The 22098-nt window shown below is 37.3% G+C and overlaps 1 protein-coding gene across 3 annotated transcripts in view; it reads left to right on the plus strand.

The window, feature by feature from the left end:
* LOC131037472 (bifunctional 3-dehydroquinate dehydratase/shikimate dehydrogenase, chloroplastic) overlaps nucleotides 1–22098 on the plus strand; it is a 144040-nt gene that overhangs the window by 116997 nt on the left and 4945 nt on the right. For all 3 annotated transcript variants that reach the window (XM_057969608.2, XM_057969610.2, XM_057969611.2), the window contains 4 exons: nucleotides 10394–10457; nucleotides 10678–10786; nucleotides 10918–11064; nucleotides 11228–11376. In XM_057969608.2, the coding sequence (XP_057825591.2) occupies nucleotides 10394–10457; nucleotides 10678–10786; nucleotides 10918–11064; nucleotides 11228–11376 (469 nt within the window). The remainder of the gene's footprint in view (nucleotides 1–10393; nucleotides 10458–10677; nucleotides 10787–10917; nucleotides 11065–11227; nucleotides 11377–22098) is intronic.

Genomic DNA, 22098 nt, shown 5'->3' on the forward strand with positions numbered 1-22098 from the left:
TTAGCTATTAGCCTTTGCATTGAAGAGGTATAGATGGTCAAGAAGCCAGGAGTCAGGTAGATAGCCTTGTGTGAGGTATGAAATGAGTGAGTTCGTAAAGTCTAGATTTCATGTGAGTCAGTCATGAGTTTAGCTGATGAGTATGAAAGATTGCCAATTAGGAATAATTTAAGAGCTCGAGGTTGAGGGCCAAGCTTCAAATGCTCTTCATGAGGAGCAAAATTTGTTTTGAATGCCCTTAGTTGAGAGCAACGTAGTTTTGACAAGTTTGAATGGATGAAGTGAATAAAGGTAAGTCAGAATTCTGATTTGAAGTTCACTCCATGTGCATACCCTCAGGCTAAGTCACTAGGTTCGAATTTGAATTCGAAGCTCGACAACTTTGAAATTTGAATGAAATTCGATGAGGAAAAAATTTGAATTAAATTCACCATTTGTAATTTTTTTAAATTATTAATAAATATATGTAATATATCTATAAAATTGCCTAAATAGTTTAACATTGATAAATAGATTTGAAATCATTACAAAAAGATGACACATTTATAAAATATAAACCATAGGAAACATACGCTTTCACGATTGCAAAGATGCTCTTTTGTCAAAAAGGTACAATAACAATCAAAGACTTTAGAACTTTAAAATAACTCTAAGTCATCAAGAGCACTTGGCTGGGATGCCAAATCATCATCATCTGTATCACTACTCAGTTCATCATTTGCAAAGTCAGGCTCATCTGCATCTGGCATTGCTATGCCTTCAAACTTCAAGAGTTTGCTCTAAAGAAGTGTTCTTTGCTGATTTGTTCATCAGCAATTTCAAATTGCTGTGAACATAGACAAGATCTCCAAACTTTCCAGTCAACAATTTGTTCTTGTTTTTGGAATGGATGTGGTCAAAGCAACTCCGGTTCCTCTCACAAGCTGATGAACTTCCTCCCTGACTCAAAATTCGAATAGCAAACTCTTGCAGTTCAGGAGCTGATGATCCATAAGCGATCCACCATCTATATCCAGGCATACGTGGTGAGTCATATTTGGCTTCTGCCCCTCCAAACATCCCTTCTCCTCTCTTGTATTGCCAACTTTGATCTCTGATTAGTGCTGCTATTTCTTGATCTGGTACATACCTGCTAATGGCTTCGTAAAGCCTTGCCATGATTTCTTTATCACCCCTTCTATCAATAGCAAACAACTTAGGCTCCAAAAAGCAACCCGCCGCATGTAAAGGTGTGTGCATCATTTTCCATTTGCAATCAACTGTCTCCCATATTTGCATATATTCTGCTTCTTCATTATTTAGTTCTTTTTGAATAGATTCCTTACACTGGTCCATGCTTTCATAAAGCATGCCAAGGCAACGAGTGTCACCATCAACCATACGAAGCACTTCAACAATTGGTTCACATACAAGCAAAACTTTTGTTGCACTTTCCTAGAAATTGCTGTTTAGGATGATTTGTTCTATGTTCTTCCCCTTTGGGCCTTTAGAAATGTAATATTCCCTCTTATTTTTTTCGGTTTTTGAGCACAACAAATATTACAATGCACCCGTTAAGGTTAGGAAATATAATCTCAATACTACTGAAAGTAACCCTTCCACTTTCTGATCACCAAGAGCCCAATGTGGGAAGGTGAGAGCATACGGTGATAAGGGGTTCGTTAGCTCATAATCCGCTAGAAATTACAATGCAAATACAATACTGGGCAGTAAGCCAGCCCCTTCCACTTTTCAGTGGGATGAAGAACAAGAACTTGGCGGTAAACCAACCAAGGTAACAAGAGCATAACAGAACCAAATCACTCTATCGTTTATGCAGTGGGAGGACTTTTACATAAAATTATCACTCAACCGCATATTTCAGCGGGAGGACAATATCGCTCAACCACTTGCTCAGTGGGAGGACAAAGCTGAATTACAAAACATATAGGCGGCTAAGCCATCCTCTTCCACTTGTTCAGCGGGAAATGCAACATAAAATGAATTGGTCAGTACTAGTGAAGCAATTCATACAAAGATAGAGATGTGAGAGAAGATAGAATGAAGTACATATCTCAAGAATTCAACAACACATTCTCACCACAAACACTACTTGCTGTTCTGAAATCAGAGACAATGAAATGCAGAACCAGCCATCCCAAAAACCACTAAAATGCTTGTAACTCTCTCAAAACTGAATGGAATCATGCCAAACCAAATGCAAATGAAGCATATAACATAAACAATCAAATCAATACCTTGAAATTGTGACCGGAGAGCAACAACGGTGATGCACACAACCCAAGGCAGTTCTGGAAATGGCGTTTTGGCTGAATATTTCGATTTCCAACTGTAAATTGGAGAGTTCTCCAAATGCCACACCAATGTAGGAGAATTATTGTCTCTCCGATATGCTTCCAATGAGCCCTCACCTAGAATGATGCACTCAACACACAGATAGCTACAAGCAAAATACACTTTCAGCCAACACACACCAGCAACACCAAGAAAACGCAGCAGCACACAACTCTTCACCAACACACCCAAAAATCACCAAATAGCTCACAACTTCAAACCACAGCTAAGAGTGATGTTTCACACTTGAAACCGGAAGGAAAGATCTAGAAGGTATTCACCCTCGAAGAAGTCGAGTCATTTCGACAACATAACGATATATTTTTTGTGGATAAACAAATGAGGAGCCAAACACCTGTTTATATAGTTTTTCAAGTCTGGAATTCAAATGAAATTGCCTCCAAATTCTCCTCATTCAAACTGCATTTCATTTCATGTGGTAGACCCGAAATTGGCGCCCACTTCCCAAGTCAAAAATTGCGCCAAGGAGAGAGGACCACGATTTTGGCATAATAAAACTTTAAAGTATAAAAAATAAAGTCTCCTTTTAATCTTCAAATAATTCGCCCAGGCATGACTTAGGAAAAATATCATATTTTGCACAATTTCCCATAGCATCAATCAGTAATAAAATAATTAAATAATAACCTTAGGATAAGGAATACTATTTAATTAATCGCTTATAGCTCCAGTGTTGATTATCAACAAAATCCGGATGAGGTTGAACAATGAGGATCATTGAATTGTGCTGGATTAGGACCAAGTCCAGGACTGCCAAAAATAGAATGCCCCAAACTACCACTTACTAAAAATGGTAAGTCATGAAATAATGCTTCGAAAATCGTGATCTTCGCAACCAGAGAAATAGCTTGGCGAGCTTAGCAACTTTGCACCATCCTAACGGCCAAACCCTAACTTACTAAAAATAGCAAGTTCACATTCCACCCCTAACAAGCTTGGTGGGAACTCTAAAGAACATGGAAACCCTTAATTCACCTTTCCACAGCCTATGGGTCTCCGGAATAGGCCAATGGACCACTAAATGCAAAATCAAAAGGAAGGGGATGTTACAAGAAAGCACTGAACTTTCCCACTGATTGGAACAAATAACATATCTCAAAGCTGCTTTTTCTTCAACCACTCTTTTCAAAGTGATATAATATGAAGCAAATCTTGTTTCACAAGGCCTCAACAATTCCTTTGATACATGCTACCTATAAATACTCAATGTGAGACGATGATTACGTATGAAATTTGCAATTGCTCTCCCTCTATGAATAGCTTCATTTACCCATAGGAATTTAGCCAAGTCATGAAGCAACAAATCGAGACAATGGGCTGCACATGGGCTCCAATATATCTATGGGTACTTCTCTACAATCAGCGTCCCAGCTCCCACACAATTTACTGGACTATCAATTACCACTTGAACCACATTTTCCACCCCTACTTCAAGAATGGCTTCCTCTAATATTTGAAAAATATACTCTGAAGTTTTCTTGTGGTTCATGGTGTCGACGACTTTCAAAAACACAACACCTTCAGGACAAGACACCAAAACATTAATCAATGACCTTTGACACATATCTGACCATCCATCGCTCAATATGGTGCAACCTGTTTCCTTCCAAGTGGCTTTGACATCAGCTAAATTCTCAGGCTAATGACCTTTGACACATATCTGGCCATCCATCACTCAATATAGTGCAACCTATTTCCTTCCAAGTGGCTTTGACATCAGCTAATTTCTCAGTCACTCTATCTTTTGACCTCTGCAAAAGAGTTGTCCTGATAACCTTTGAACTTGGGGGTGTGTACCCTTTGCCAAACTCTGCAATTTTGTGAATTGCATTACAAAAATGTGGACTTCTCGCAACATTGAATGGAATAGTAGTTGTGTAAAACAAATCAGCAACTGCATCATCCACCTGCTGTTTCTCTACTGGTTTCCAAAAGTTGTTCAATGTTCCACTCTCTTTTGATACCCTCACCAGTTTGAATTGCATAGAAGAGGAAGACATGATAGATGTGAATCTAGATATATCTTCTTCAATTCTTTGTTTCTTTTGTGCCTTCTTCATTTTGCCTACCATTGAAGCAACCAACTCTTTCTCTAGAATAGCTTTAAGCTCTAGAGTTGCACCTTTACATGCTTGAACACCTCCACCGGACCCCCTGTATTAGCAAGGAAGTGGCCCCTAAGCCTTGTTAAAGTTCCAATCATAGTTCCCTCACATAGGTTACATTTGATGTGAGTTCCATTTCGGGTCACATGCTTCCATGCCTCAGAAGTTGATTTGGGAGGAGCCATTAAATGAAAATCTGCATGTTTGGAAAGAAAAATTAAAAAACAAAATAAACACTACATTTATTTCAACCTTTCAAAATAGAAATACTTTTAACAATTTCACAAATGACCTCTTAAAAATAGATTATAAAATTTATTCGGCTTGAACCTTTCAAAAACAAAATAAATACTATTCTTGTTTAATAAACATAAAAACAAAAATTTAATACATTTTTAGTTTTAAATTAAAAAACAAAATAAACATTACATTTATTTCAAAATTTCAAAATAAAAATAGTAAAATACTAAAGTTAAATAAAACGTTTATTAATAATTTAATATATTCATTTTTTAACAAAAAAAAAAAAAATATTAGTTTTTATTTTTGGTTATTTAACTTAATAAAATTAGTACACTACCATTTAAAAAAATATATATAAAAATGTATTAATTTTTATTAACTTTACCAAACAAATAAAAAACTAAAATCAAATAAAATAATATTAAACAATATAATAAAAAACTATTAATATAAATTATATAATATTAAACAACATTATTTTATATTATGTGTATTAAATTAAAAACTAAAAAATATAACATTATAAGTTTATAACATTATAATATTATAAAACCTAAAAAAAATTAAAAAAAATACACGCAAAGTCCTACCTGTGTAGGTCGGGAGGACGAACTTGGGAGGTCTGCAATGGCAAGGTCGGTCTGCAATGGCTGCAAGCGTCCCGTGCCGAGGTCAAGGTCAGTTTTGCAAGCATCCCGCGTCCGCGCCAAGGTTGAAGGTTTGCGTCCGCGCCGAGGTCGGGCTGAGGTTTGCGGCCGTGCGATAATCTTTTTGCGTCAACTCGCCAGTATTTATTAAAAAACTCGATTTAACCCTAAAAAATGCAAGGAAAAAAACACTTTATACGAACACATCATCCCGATTTTTTGGTACGAATTTGTTGTGAATCTGAACAAATTTTTTACGGATTTTATAAACTGTTTCAAGTTCGGCGAATTTCGAACTTCAAGGATGAAATTCGGCCGAACTTGGTGACTTAGCCCTCATGAGCGTACTTCATGACCATCACTTTTGGAGTGAATATCCCTTTGAAACCCTTGTTTGAGTGTGAATTAGAGTGTTTGAATTAGGATAGTGAGCCAGATTTTGATTTGAGACCACCCCAAGTACTCCTTTGGAGCAAAGTTTACTTCATGTGCTCTTTGATAGGAGTGAATTTTGCATTTTAGACCTTCATAGGGAAAGTTTGACATATTTTTATAGATGAAGAGTTGAAAAACCTAAGGATTGAGTTGATGAAACAATGAAATCATGGAAGGAAAGTTAATTTTGGCTTGAAATTCACTTCATGTTCAAGGCAGGGAGAGCGAACTTCATGTTCAAGGCAAGGAGAGCAAACTTCATGTATAGGCTAAGGGGAGCGAACTTCATGATTTGAAGTAGGAGAACGAACTTCATGAACTGAGGTAGGGGAGTGAATTTCATGTTCAGGCTAAAGGGAGCAAACTTCATGATTTGAAGTAGGAGAGCGAACTTCATGTGCACACCATGTGGAGTGAATTTCCTCCAGAGGCCTTCCCTAAGGATAGTTCATCGTGTTTGCATCAATAAATGGTGGGAGCGAATTTCCTCCAGAGACCTTCCCTAAGGACAGTTCATCATGTTTGCATCAATAAATGGTGGGAAGACTCAATATTAGAATCCATAGAATGAAGGGAAATGAATGAAAGCGAGTTCAAAGACAAGTTTAAGGGTATTTTCATGAGCATCAGAGTTGGAGCGAACTTCAAGTGCTCCTCTCTAGTAGCGAAAAACAACTTCAAGTGCTCCATGAGAGCGGATTTTCTTTAAATTCTCTTATCAAACCTGTAAAACACATAAAATCAAAGAATATATCAAGTTAGAAGAACTATCAAGGCTATATATTATGTGTATTTGATATCATATTTGTTTTGTTTTGCAAATGAGAGAGGATATTGATTGCAAAGCAAAAGGAGAAAGATTGTAAGATCTACACCACCATGCGAAGGGGAAAACTTCATTTACAAGCATGAGAATGCCCAAGAGGAATCTCAACTCTCACCACACTATGGAGACATGAAGAGATTAAAGGAGCGCGATGGAGAAGTCATACATTCACCTAAATGCACATAGGCGAGGATGGAGGAATGACTCAGCTACATCAATGCTTCCCTTCACCACTACTTTGAGCGAGCTTGAAATGTTGAGTATCAAGAGATATCTCTCAACATTTCTTCATGGTGATGAATCAAGCCTACAAGTGCAAGTTGAAGTGGCGTCCTAGTTGTCATCCAGTCACTATCTCCACCAATCAAAACAATTTCCACCTTAGCACTTCTAGATGCAATGAACTTGACTCATACACGATGGCACAAACTTTGAGGCACCTACCCTTATTATCTATTGGTCATGCCTAAGTGTTGTAATTATTTCATCGGCTAGAATTGAGTTTGTTGTAACAAACCCTAATTAGGGTTTTCATTGTAAAATCTCAACCATTGATCTCAAATTGATTTGAGCCATTGAATTGTATTGAGAGCATCATAGAAGGCTCAAGCTCTTCATTTGTAGAGTTTAATAGAAAAATAGCTAATAGTTAGTAGTAGGGGAATTAATGAATAGGAGAAGAATAGAATAGAAGATAGAATAGAAGTTAGAGTAGATTAGGAGAAGGAAGAATTGTTGTTATGACTTGTAAATGAGATACTCTTTTCATTGAAGTTGTGGTGAAATTTGTTATTTCAACAACTCTCACGATTTCTACTTCTCATTTGCTCCCATGTTGATTAGATTGAATGGAGGAATTTGTTGAATGCATTTGTGTGGAATCCGTTTAGTCCATACCACTAGCCTCTTGCTGATTCTAAGTGTGCCTTGTGTGGTCAACTGGAATGAAATGAACTTAACTTCAAATTGTTATGCATCCATTGTTTATGCATTGATTTGAATGGTGATCAATGTGCGATGATAATGATTTGAATATCTTTGAGTTATCCCTTAGAAGATTGCATTGTGCTTGTGTCGAATTGTTCAAGTCGATGGTGAGACCTCGCCCAGTAGGATTCCATCTAATCATTCACCTATATTCTTACATTCCAGGCTTTAAGATAGAGTTCCTCAACCCATCATCTTTTGCCTTTTTTTTCAAACTCAAGCTAGTTAGGATAAAAAGCATCACAAGATTGCAATATTAGATGATCAAGTTCCAGCGATTCAAGCATTCGACAATCCAACATAAGTCCCCTTGTGATTCCAGCATAATCACATCAAACCATTGAGCTTATCCACATGTTGTGACCCGACATACCAAAACCTTGGAGTTATCTCAAGTGATCCTTAAGCCAATCTTCAACATTTGATTAACTTTGTTCAAGAGAGGATAAGATACTTTTGGGCATTTTATTCTGTGTTCGCATGTGCATGAAAAACACATCAACAATAGGAACTTCTATAATTTTCCAGGTTGTGCTTCATTAATATAGAATATTCTTTTTGCATGTCGCCAACTCATCCTTTACAAGAATATTTCCATTGCCAGCCCACGAAAGACATTTTGGAAGATTTTCCTACTTTGGAAGAATTTTAACAATCTTTTCCACTTCTGAAGGATTCTTGAATGCCTGGACATTTTGAAGAGAAAATCTTTCCATATGGAGATTTTTATCTTGAAGGAAAATTTCTGCATTCTAATTCACACCTTGTCTTGAAGGAAGATTTTCCTGACCACTGAACCTTTTCCATGCTTAAGGAATTTTGTCTTGTTCTGTACTTTGGAGAGAGAAAATCTTCTTAGCCAATTTTCCTTGTGCCTTGAAATTCTTCACCTTGGGCACATTTCTTTCGTAAGGAAATAAGTTCTTCAATCCTTAGCCAAATTTCACATTTTCCAAGAATTTTGTCATGAAGGAATTTCCAACACTTGTCAATTTTTCACTTTCCTGGAATTCTGGCTTGAAGGAAGGAATTTCCAACAGTCAATTTTTCACCTTTTCGAAGAATTTTGTCCTAAAGGAAGAAATTTCCAACACAGTTAATTTTTTACTTTCCTATTTTTTAGGAATTTTTCAAATTTGAGTTCCAGGGTCCAAGAGAGAGAAAATTCTCTTGCTTAGCCAATTTTGTCATCACCACGAAATTTGGGCGTATTCTCATGCCTGAAAGAGGATTTTTTGAAAATTTTCCGGAGGGCATTTTCCTTTTCTCAATTTATCGTTGTCTTCAAATTTCCATGCCTTGAAATTCAACCTTCAATCTTGGGCACAGGAATGACTCTGTGGAGGAATTCTATGCCTTGGACAAAATTTCATCAACCGCTTTGTCTAGCGCTTTGAACTGGCTTTGGGTGCTGGATTGGCCTCATGCAGGAAAAAATTGCCATGGAGGAAAATTGCTCCATGGCCTCATTTTAGTGCCCCCTTGACCTTGATTCTACTTTGCCCTGTGGGAGTTCTGGAAAATTAGACTTTCCTTCCTTGATGTCATTTTGGCGGCCCTTCCTTTCCTAGAGCACATTTTCTCCATGGTGAAGGAATTTTGTTTTGGAGGAAAAATTCCTTCTTAACCTCAATCTAGCGCCCAACCTCTAAACATGAGTGCTAGAATCATGTGCAACAGGAATTCTAGGTGTGGAGGAAAATTCCTCCACAACCCCATTTAGCGCTCAACCTCATGCATGGGCACCATTTCTATGGTGTTTAGGAATTTCAGCTTAGGGGGAAAATTCCTCCATGAGGTCACTCTAGCGCCCATCTTCATGGTTAAGATTTCATTGCCTTAGGAAATTTCTTCCCTGACTTAGCCACTTGTGATCATTTTCCAGATTTGGGATACCATTTCAAGATTAAAGTGGATTTTCTTTGCCTTACGAAATTTTTCAACGCCTTTCCACTTTTGGAAGGAATTCCACACTTGGCCATTTTCTTGATCAGTAGCCTACTTTTTCAACTTTTTGGATTTAGAAAAATGTATAGGAATGTTCAGTTTTCAGTGTTGGGACCCCTACCTGTGGTAGAACCTGCCAAAAATAGACTTACCAAAAATAGTAAGTACCTCAAAACATCAAAATTTGGGGCAAATCAAGATAGGATGACACTTACTAAAAATAGAAACTACCAGAAATAGTAAGTTTGATTATTGGAAAAATAAAGACAATTCGGGGGCAGTGAAATCCCTAAATAATAGGAACTTTCTAGAAATAGAAAGTTGCTCAGAATTCACTCAAATTTCACTGGTAGCTTCCTTGAAGGGTCCTAATTCCAATGCAACATTCAATTTTTCCAAAACTTTAAAGAAAAGTCCTCAAATTTAAGTCTAAAGGGAAAAACCCTAAAATGGACTAAACGAGTTCCAAACTTAGCCAAATTTACTCAAACGACTTCCAAACTTCATCAAATTCACCCCAAAACACTTGCAAACTGAGGAGACCGAAGAGACTGCTGCGAAAAGACCCAAAGAACCAAAACCAAAAGACCAAGAGGAACTAAAAAGTAGGGGATCCCCATTTGCAATGGGGCGATGTGTGAAAACATCAAAACAGGAAGATTTCCTATGACTAAGAGATTAACTTAGCTCAAGTTCTAACAAATTTAGAGGTGACATATATGAGGTATTTTCTTTGTAAATTTGTATTTGGTCTCATTCTTCAGTTTCAAGATTTTTCAACCTTATTACTTTGAAATTTTGAACTCTGATTTGCATGTGTATTTATGATGATTTTTGTTTGAATTCAGTGTTACAATACCTCACAAGGAGGCAGCTCTTCAGTGTTGTGATGAAGTGGAACCAGTTGCTCAGGTATAATTTTCGGATATTATTCTGTTAGTTTTACACCTTATTGAAGGAATTGAAAATGATATTGAATGGAACATGTGTCCTTGCCTGGTTTACAGCATAGGGAAACTATGTTTTTTTAGTTTGCCACATTTTTACATTTTAATGCAACAATGATTTTCTTGAAATTTAAATTCTTGCTAATATGATTACATGCTCTTGTCACATGCCTCATTTTAAATAGTCCATTGGAGCAGTAAATACAATTGTGAGGAGGCACAGTGATGGAAAACTGATTGGCTATAACACAGACTATATGGGGGCTATTTCTGCAGTGGAGGATGGCCTAAAAGGTGTTCAGCCATCTTTCTCGGCTATGTGACCCCTTCTGCCTTGGTTATGAATGGTTCCATCATTCCAGGAGTTTCATTGTATGCTGTTTGATATTGTTACTGTTTATGATAACTTGCTATGCATGGAACAGGTAGACTTAGTAGTGGAGATTGGGAGAATATTTCCCCTCTTTCTGGAAGGCTATTTGTTGTTGTTGGAGCTGGAGGAGCTGGTAAAGCCCTTGCATATGGAGCGAAAGAAAAGGGGGCAAGGGTTGCGATTGCTAATCGTAATTATGGTATCTATCATTCCCTTATATTTTGATTTATATGCCAAGTTAGAGAAATGATCTGTCAGATGTCTATCCTCTTGAAGAACATAGCATATCATATTCCTTTATTCTTTGAGGCCATTGTAATCTAATCTGATCATGTTCTCTTATTTCATCTTAATGTCTTAAGAGAGAGCCAAGACATTGGCAAGTTTAGTTGGAGGAGAAGCTATTCCTCTAGAGAAGCTGGATAGCTTTTGTCCAGAAAATGGAATGATCCTAGCGAATACCACTTCAGTTGGAATGCATCCAAATGTGAATGAGACACCTATATCTAAGGTCTGCTTCCCTTAATTCACAAGCAAGTACTCTTTAACTGAAGCATTATTGAAAATTGGTCAATTGCCAAATTCAAATAATATTAGATAGTTTATTTGGCAACTTTGCTATAATCGATCTTCATACTATCTAGATCAAGGATGCCTTTATTTATTTTTCTTTGTTTAATGTCTATAATACTTGGATGTTGGCTGAACAAATAAATATCCTATTATTGAGATTAGTATAATACTAAAAAGAGATGAACCTAAGGACAGTTATCCTGCAAGTCAACTGTGTTGCAGTTGGCAAAACTTTTATGTCAAAATGACACTTTCTGGTTACAAATGTCAATAGAGTTGAAGCAAAAAATGAAAACCTTAGAAACTGAGAACTCCTTGAAACAATAGAAATTAGTACCCTTTCAAAGATACTCTTTCAAATTTCAAAGTATGTTAGATTTTGTAAAGCCTAATTTGGTATACATTTTTAATTTCGTTAAGATTAGGAGCTGTGCCATAAAAAAGTTTTCTATTTATAATTTTCAATTTCTAGCCTTAAATAATGAACCTGTACATTGAAACCAGGTGCTAGTGTATACTAAATGACATTGAAAGTTTCAAATTTCTGATGTTAAGTTTGCAAAAATGAATTTCTTGGAGTTTAGAGAAACCTGCTAGGTGTGCATGCCTGGATATCCAAGACATGAACATGTAACATAAATGCCCTAGCAAACCAATTTAAAGTCACCTCTGAATTGTGCAGCTCCATTCAAAATGTTATGCATGTGGTTAAAGCTAAGTGGATTATTTGGTTGAGGGTTTCACCTTGCTAATGAGGTGTAGTGGTTTGGGCTTAGCACCATATGCCAAATGTCTAGTCAGCTGAGGAAAACACTAATTGTTGAGTTAATCAAGATGCTGCAGAATGGATTTTCAAGATGGAAGGATCTAAGTTTTAATGTTGCGTGGAATATCTCAAAATGTAGTTCTTGATATGCATAACACTTTGAGAACTTCTTGCCAAGGATAAATTATATTTGACATTTTAGGTGACTGCAAGCACTATAGAGGATTTGAAGGCCATCAGACCTCTTTGGACAAGCCTGTGCACATCCAGACATCAGCACTACAGTGCACAATTCTGTGTGCAGCGCCTTATATCATGTGTCACTTGTGCAACACCAGGAACCATGCCATGCAACTTAGAAGCTATTTTCAGCTTGTGCGCAACCCTTTTACATCATGTGCCATTTCAGCAGCATTGTAATAACCAACCCGACATTTTTTCTTGAAAATAAACTATAACAGACCGCAACAATATTCAGTAAACACATTAATATATTGAACCCATATTGTCAAACTGATGTTGTAATGTTTCCTCAATATAAATCAATTGAGTACAATGAAATAGAATAGTTTTGTCAAGTACCCAGATGGACAAATCATCAAATAATCAGTTTTTCAAAATACCCATGAGTTGCATGTGTGTTACAGGTCTGAAATAAACATATACAGCAATGCTGGGCCTTATAAAATCAACATTAAAACCATATATGAGCAGTTATATGCAATAAAGTTACTTTATAAAATATTTCTTTTCATAACTTGGGTGCCCACTTAAAGAAGGGTCTAAAGTGACTTTAATTTTAAATAAACACTTAAGCATATCTAATAGTTTTTGATTAAAGGTAAAACAGACTTTGAAGGGGACCTGAAACCCTTTGCAACAAAATGCTGCCTAAAAGAAAAGCATAGAGAACTGGCAGCCAACCATCAGAAAACCTACAACATAAAGACAGAAACATGAAGCAGTAAACAGTAAACACTATTTTAACTCCTTCAGAATATGAACAGCTTCAATGTCCTTTTGAATCAAGTGGTCATAAAGATTGACCACCTCCTGAATAACCATTTTCTGATCCTCCATAGGCTTAGAATGGCTCTGAGTACAGGAACACAGCCCCTGCATCTCAGAGAAACATTATTACCTTTAATCAAACATTACCGGCCCCATCAGCTCAATTAGGCTTACCAGTCCTCTCCACAGTCATCATGTTCTTAACCTTGTTATTAAGAACACAAAGGCCTTCAATACTAGTTTGGATGGAGGATTGGCTGACCTTCACAATAGTTTCCAACTTCTGGTGCACTTTATGGATGGTGTCCTCAAGCATTTTGATTCTGCCTTCAAAATCATTTTTCACAAGTGAAATGTCCTTAGCAAAATTTGTCCTCGAGGATGTCATCAAATCACTAGTGCTGGTCCAGAATCCATAAGTGAATGTCAAGATTGAGAATTAAGGGCAAGATTGCAAAAGTTGTCAATTGTCGTAGTTGTCAAAAGTGCAAAAAATGTTGCAAAAGTTGTCAAGAAAGTTGTTAGGAGGATTTGATATTTTAAAAGTACTAAGTGTTGAAAAATGAAGAAATATTTAAGGATGTGATGTTTTGATAGGGATATCCCTTGTCAAGGTTGGATTTTCCGACCTTGAGAGGATAGGAAATAAGGATGATTTTATGAAAGTCCTTGTCTGAAAGGTGAAAATTCAAAATTGAAATCTAAAATTCAAGGTTCAAGAATGAAATGCGAAGACCAAATGTTAGAATCCTTAGACAATTAATGGATTTCTCTTAGCAACTTCATAGGCATCCGTCCTTGTCCTTGATCACATCATAGAGGCGCTCACATTTTGTCCTTGACTAGCCTTAATTTGCACCCTCCTTGTCCTTGATCAAGGTAAAAATGTGCCTACCCTAGCACTTGCTCATCTTAAACTTATCCTTGAAGTCCTTTCATAAAGTCTAAGTGTGCCCTTGGAGTCCTTGCGTTGCCTAGAAAACCGCATTGTCTTGTCCTTATCTACCATAAATAGGCACCACAATGTGCTTGATTAACTTCAACATACATCAAATTTTGTCCTTAAGGACTCCTCAAACCTGCCCATACTAGTCCTTGAGTGACTTTTGCATTCACTCAACCTAGTCCCTATTCACCTTGTATTACTGCCTAGCATTATACTTGTTCTTGTTGATCTCTAGAATCGGCTCAACAAAGTCCTTGAACATATCTAAAAGGCGCCTTACATTGTCCTTGAGTATACCTCAAAACCGCCTCACATAGTCCCTCACCTCATCTCATTTGCGCCCTTGCATAGTTCTTGTCCTCACCCCATTTGCGCCCTTCTCCTTGTCCCTATACCACATGAAAGTATGCCTGGGTAAGTCCTTCACACCTCCTCAAATGCATCTAGCATTTGTCCTTGAGTACTTTGGTTGTCCCAGAATAAGGCTAAATCCCACCCTTCATTTGTCCTTGACACCCTTGTTTTGTGCCCAATGTCGTCCTTCATCACTTTCAAATCCCGCCTAGATTGTCCTTCTTCATAGGCAAAACCCGCTCAGCAGTTTGGGACAGTTGCTGTGTAGGGTGAAAATGCGCCCTAAAGTGCAAACCTAATTCAGAAATTTCCCTCTAAAATGCAGGTCTAATTCGCTGGAAAATTCGCATAGCAGAGCAGAATTAATATTAATGCAAGTGTGGAATGAGTTTTGAGGTTCAGTGCTTTACCTCTTATTTATATGAATTCAAGCAAGGTGAAATCCATGATTTTAGATGGCTGACCTAGATAAAAACGCGAGAATCCTTCTGAAATGCAAAGGTAGAAGGTCTACCTGATGTGAAATTGTGTTGTCAAAAATGAAGGACCATTACATAATTTTTTTGTCAAAAAATGAAAATTTATACTTTACGGCATGCTTCCCGAGGCAGAATTTTGCTTCGCTCTTGGATTGGCCTCATCCTCAGTCCATCCTCGAACCACGTTTCAAATTTCATCGCATTCTGGGTTCATTTGCTATGTCTTTCGTTCAATTTTGGGTTTTTTCTCCTTGACTGCAGGTGGGAAATTTTTCTTAAATTGCAAGTTTTAATGATTTTCTTTGTTTTAGTCTTAGTAGGGAAATTTTTGGCTAATTACAAGTGCACTTTATTGAAAAAAGAACTTGTAATATACTTTTTATTTCCCCCTTGATGCTTTTTGGCTTTTTTAGTCATAATAGGGATTTTTTGGATAAGTTACAAGTTAATTTTAAATTACATATTTAAAGGTCACTTGTAATTCTTTTGTAAAAACCCAATTTTAGTGTCTTTTGCTTGTAATGGGGATTTTATTCTCCTATTGCATGTGTTGAGTTATTAAAACTTGTTGTAGGGATTTTACTGTCCCTTTACAAGTTATTTATAACTTACATATCTCTCTCGAAAACCCGATTTTGCTTAGAAATGGAATAAAGTGACATTTTAAACTTGTTATTGTGTCCAAAAAACCCGATTTTCTCCATAAAGTGTAAATAGAGGAATTTTAAACTTGCCATTCACTCCCTAAAATCTGATTTTGCCTTGTTGAGAGAAAAGTAACATTTTATACTTGTAATATGGGAATTAAAACCTGATTTTCACTATTACATGTAAAATGAAACTTGCATTTCTTTTCCAAAAACCCGACCAGCTAAGGAAGGCGATTTTGTTGGAGATTTGAAGCAATTTTTATGGAGATTTTTTGGGAGATAGAAGGTGTTTTGGATTCCTCCCTATTTTGATGCATTTGCAAACACATTTCATGCCATTTGGGGTTTATGATTGCTGGTTTTTTGGATCTAAAACAGCAAACACGTGTTTGCCAAATCCCACATTTTGGTGGATCCAAACTCCACGAATCTTCCATCTCCTAAATCGTTTTGTCTTCCTTCCCCTAGGCATTGAAGTTGGAGGAAGATTTGACCGGTTCTTGTGCCAATAAATTTGCATTTGGTGCCATGTTTTGCTGCCCATGGCGTTTTGGTAAAAACATGGCTAGGGTTTTGGAATGCGGTTAGTCTCTATTCAAGAGTTTTCTTCCCTTCTTTCAAAGATTGATCATCTTTTGAAGAGGCATTTCAGATTGAAACAAGGTATGATTTCTTTTCTTTTCTTGTTTCTTTTTCTTGTTTTCTTGTCTTCTTGTTTTTTCTTTTCTAGTTGTAAATTTGTGTATATGTTTATTTTGCCCCAAAAATTGGTGTTGTGATAGAGATTTTCCCCTTTGCAAAGCAATTTGTGAATTGCATTGTTCTTCCCCATTTTCCCTCTTTACTTGTATTCGGGATTTTAAATCCCAATTACAAGTTGGATGAAAATAATTGATCTTCCCTTATGTTTATAAGCATTTAACCATCTTCTAGTGAAATTCCAAGTTGCAAAGATGAAAAATACCCATCCTTCCAAATTTGGGTTTTCAGAACCGGATTGCATGTCCAAAGTTGTTCCCATTTTCTTGAAAATGACATTTCCAAAACCTTCCTAGTTTTATCCATCCATATTGCTTATATCCGTACTTTCCGTTCACGTCATTTCCCACAAATCTAAATCTCATTTTTCTCTCATTTCTCCATTTTCCGTTTTACAAGTATACTTGCATTCGGGTTTTAAAAATCCGATTGCATGTTCATTCTTCCCAACTTGTATACTTGTAAAACTTTCCCCATAGTTGCAGCTCATTATGATGTTGCCTTAACACTTTTAAGTCTTCATCACAGTATACCAAGTTATCGTTCAATATCAGATTTACCATCCTCTCCTATTCCGAAGAAGATGAAGTGTAAATATGACAAGTACCAGAATGAAGTTTCACCTTCGCAAGTTTCCTGTCCTTTGGATCACATAAAAGACACAGAGATTGGGCATGTGGACAAGGATCCGCAGGATAGTAATATGCAGCGGCTGTTGGACAACCACATCCATCACGCATCCTCTTTTCCAATGGCTGCCCTAGAACTTGAATTTGTTCTCGCTTGCGACCATCGCTTTGACAAGGAGACGAGAACCATTAAAAATGATGATGATGAGACAATAATCCGCCTTGATGCAGATACAATTGAGAAAGTCTTCAGAATACCACCAGCACCTTTTTATATGAAAATTTCAAAGGATAGTGCAGCTGAGTACTATGTCAAGAGGGAAAAGGACTGTAGACGTCATTTAACAGGTGGATTCATGAGCCACGAGTCGCCTTCTCAAGGTGAGCTAAGTTGTACCGCTGTGACGTTAAGTGGGAAATTGGAGACATCATAACTCTCCTCAGCAGGATGATGGGTCTTGAACACTCTAATGTTTTTGAACCCTGGATGTATCAGTTTACCATGTTCATAAGGCAATCCCATCATATATCATGGGGAGAGATTATCAGTGATGCTTTGTGCGAGCAACTTGCAACAGTCCCTACCACCATGAGTTTCTACATGAATTCATACTTAGTGTATTTGGCAGCGTCACTCAGACATTTACTTGGTCTTTCTACCAAGGGTGATCGCTCGCTTATACCTGTGTGGGAATATTATGATCAGCTGCCTTTGAGACCCAACAGATTACATTTCAGAAGAGTTCAAGATGCATTCTTTGGTTACTTCATGTGCTAGTTTGACAAGACTCTAAAGAACAAAAGGGTGTTAGATGAAGCATGGGAAAGAGTCAATGAGTATGGGTGCTTGTTTCTTCAATTCCCAACTTTCACTTATGTGAGGGTCAGATGCTACAGCGGGCAACCATACATGCTCTCTAGATGCCCGTCTGATAAGATCATTCTTATGGAGTTGGGAAGACAAATCATGACTGCATGCTCATCAATCTGTCAGACATAAGGTTGGAATGAGGATCTCTACAACAAACCCATTGAAAATTGGCCGATAGTCTCGTCACATCCGTCAAAGCCAAAGCTATGGAGACTGAGATGCAAGAGATTAAACTCAAAAGGTTTAAGTCTAGGCAGATTTTGATTACCGGGGTATGAAGGAAAAGATCAAAAAGTCCTTCGTGCACGTGCATCGTATTGATGATATCTGTGTAGATCTCCGTACAGAAATGGAGGTTCTTAGGATGGACTACTGCAAGCTTACTGTTGAGTAGGTTATTGATCTGAACTTGGTGGACATTCCGCAAGGAATGATCGATGATGGTCATGTGCTTGATCTAGAGTACATCTCGCGAAGGGTTGAGGAAGCCCCACTTCCTTTAATCCAATGGCCGCATAAAGAATGCACGTCCATTCTTGAAAGATTTCAGCCTATCTTGGCTAACACCAACACTTGGCTAACACCAACATTTGGCTCAAAGGTAATGGTGTTAGACTCATCAAGATCAAGGTTGGGAAAGAAGATGACTCTATGGGGCCTCTTGGACTTTAGTCTGAGATTCAAATTGACAACAAGGAAGGTGCATCATCTTCAGGCACCAGGATCAAATTCCAGGTTAGTCAGGCAATAGTGCTTCCTTATCAGGAGCCGACAGTTCGTGGAAAGGAAAAGTCTCGACTTGATGTTCATGTGATTGATCCCTGATAATCCAGAAGAAGGACAACAATCAGATGATGCTCCTATGTCTCTAGCTTCGGACTCACTTCATGAGATTCCTTCTTCAGTTTCCATTGAGATGCTTCTTTCTTCTCCTGACATAATAGTGGAAGAGTCTCCTCAGAATGTCGTTCCTATTTCAGCAGTTGAGCCGCCTCCTGATCATCAACAAGAGGGTTTGCTAGAAATTCCTGAGGATACTCCTGCATGTATCCAGTTGTCAGAGATTAATACCTCTACTTCTGGCTTTGAAGAATTTATGAGGCAATCTTCATGCCCATTGGTTACTAAGAAAACCATGGTCGCCATCCAAACAGATACTCCTCCCAGGGTGACCACAACTGTTCAAACAGAAACTGCTTCTCCTTCGCCTTCGACAACTACTAGAGGAGAACTAGTTGTTTTACTTCCATGGCTTAGTTCTTTTACTCCAAAGAGGAAGGAGGAAATCTCTCCTGATGTCTTTGAGTATCAACAACTCAAGCAGTCTAGGCCCAAGGTTGCTAAAAAGGCCAAGATAATTTCAAGAGTAACTATTGATAGCAATAAGATGAAAGTGGCAGAAATTGTTGAGCCCCTTGCGAATAAGCCACATGAGGAAATGCTGTTGATTACAAGGTTACAAGGATAGAATTGGGCAAACAAACGCATGAGGTGGTCAAACATGATGCCCAACAATCTGTAGGCTCACTAGTGCAGTGGTATGATGAACTTCTAGCAAAGAAAGACAAGCTAGAAGAGGAGAATAGGCAACTTGTTGCAGATGTTCATAAAATTACAAGACCTGCTGGTGAAGGGAGTAATCCTACAAGTTCTTCCGGTTCCCAAGAATCAATTCGGAGAGTTGAAAGAGCTCCTCAAAAAGTACAAGCATTGGATTCTTGGGTGGATCAACTTCATGATCTATGTGCACAAGTGTTGAAAGACATTTTCCAAATGATGTTAAGTTGGAGACCATTGAAGAAAAAATGAATCATACCTCCGACACTTTCAAACAGAATTTTGAAAGGGTTGAAGGTAGTTTGACAATTTGGCGCACCATGCCCCAACAACAGTTGAGTGTTCTTCAGGAGCATGCCATTATTCCTTCCAGGGTCATGTACTTGGAATTTGAAGAACTTCTGGAGAATAAAACCCTTGTTCTCAAATCCTTCATTGAGGAGATTGATGATGCAATGAGATTGTGGGGTGAGGTATTCCAAGGTATTGTTTTCCATTGTGAGAAGGCCTCTTGCAACATAATGAGTTAGAATGGAGAGCTAATACTAGAAGAAAAAGTGCTTGCAGATCTACAGATGAGGATTCATAATGAATGGAGGAGCGAACAACTCTCAGCTGCTTCAATTCAGGTTCTGATGAAACATCAAATCTTTTTGCACGAAATCCAGTCCATCTTGGAGAAGAACGACTCTATGCTTCTTCGATGCCATGATACCATTGTGAAGACCATGGTTGTTGCCAAGAACACCCACAAACCGAATCCTGCTGAGCTATGAATGATCATCCAGAAGTCCGAAGGATTCATGTCTTCACATGCTGCAGGTTAAGTGTTTTTCCAGAATTGTAATCTCTTAGTTGTATTTTTCTAGAATTGTAATCTCTTAGTTGTAGTTTTTCTTTTGACAAATTACATGTAAAAAAACTTTTTCTAAATTGCAAGTCAAGTCTTTACTTGCACTTTTGTAATTACATGTAAAGCACCTACAAGTTGTGTTTAGTTAGGATTGTAGTTGGAATAAATCTTAGTTAGTTATTGAATAAGTCTTGGTGGTTGAGAGAATCTCTCAAGTTAGTTAGGATCCTCCCACCTTTTTCTCAAGGCTCCTCTTCTATAAATACTTGAGGGGTCTATTGTAATTTTTATATTTTGGAAAACAAGCAAAAACTTTGTCAAATTTACAGCAAAGAAGTCTTTGAGCTTTCATGTGTGAATTCAAGAATTGAAAGGAATAGAAGAAAATTGCTCAAGCTTTGAGTCTTTGTGCTACATACTTGAATTTGTGTTCTATATTATCTTTCATGCAAGTGTTTCTTTAAAGAACTTAATCGAATTTGATTTGCAGTCTTTCTGCTGCAAGTATTCGAGGTTAATATAAATTAGAATAAATATTCTTTTGAGAGGAGCTACAAGTCTTTGTGCTTACACTTATTTTTAAGAGAATTTAGAAGCAGATTTTGTGAGAAATAGCTGTGAGTCTTTGAGCTTATACTACTTCCCATTGTTTTAAGTAGAAAAGAATAATATATACCAGTCTTTGAGCTGTTATAATTTGTTCTTGATAGCGTTAGTATAGAAAAGGGTAGATAGGACTTCATATAATCAGGACTTTGAGCTTGATATTGCTGCCCCGTCCCGAAGGAAGTGATAGAAGTCTTTGAGCTTTCAGGGAACTTCATTTCCTTTCTCTCATTTCCTTTCAAAAGTTGTTACTGCTGTTTTATGTTAAATTGCTCACTTTTATGTGAAGAGAAAAGGATATTGGCTTTCTTGAAATAATAAGAAAGATTGCTGTCCCATCCTATTTTATTTTTAAAGTTGTAGTTAGATAGGGGGAGCCTTCCCTTAATTAGGAGAGTTTTACTCACACACTGTGGTTGAAACCACAATTTTGTATATTTCCCCAAGTGTACAAAATTTTCAACCAACAATTTGTAGACGAATTAAAAGTTTTGAGGCAAATCAATTTAAAATTTGAGGAAACAAATACCCTTGGCTGACCCCCTTGTCAAATATAAAAGTGTTGTCATGAGGCATATAAAGAGGAGATTACACAAGTCATTTTAAACCAAATTAATTTGCAGAAGATATAAGCAACCCCAGAATATAGGCAAATTACAGAACTAAAGGTAAATTTCAATAAATCGCAACTAGTAGAGGCATATCAAGCGTCTTGCAGAAAATGAATTCCTAAGGAGGTGCAAATTCCACACCAAAAGAAGACATGAGGGAAAACCAAATTCAGATCTGAAATAGCAGGTTCATGAGCGAATTTAGAGCAGATTGGTCATGATTAAGGGAATTAAGGTTCAAACAAAATCAGACCTGAAAGAAGGAAAATCAGGCTTGGAACACCTTCATTTCCAGATAAAATTCTAAGTTAAAGTGCCATTTTCAGATTGGGAGGAGTTTGAAGAACACGATTCTTGAAGCGTTAATGTGCTTTTCTTTTGTTTCATAAAGTTTTGAAGCAAGAATTATTGTGAAGCTTAGGATCCTTCATCATGAATTAAGTATGTGTAGGTTTGAGTTTTATTTCATTCTTCTTAATTCAAAATGTGTTCCTTTTTAGGTTTGATACAAGGAAAGAAGCATGGAATGATGGTGACCAAACAAAGGACTTCATTACTTGGAGGAGTC

Source organism: Cryptomeria japonica, chromosome 6, assembly GCF_030272615.1.
Source record: "Cryptomeria japonica chromosome 6, Sugi_1.0, whole genome shotgun sequence".
In the NCBI taxonomy this organism is placed as follows: Eukaryota; Viridiplantae; Streptophyta; class Pinopsida; order Cupressales; family Cupressaceae; genus Cryptomeria; species Cryptomeria japonica.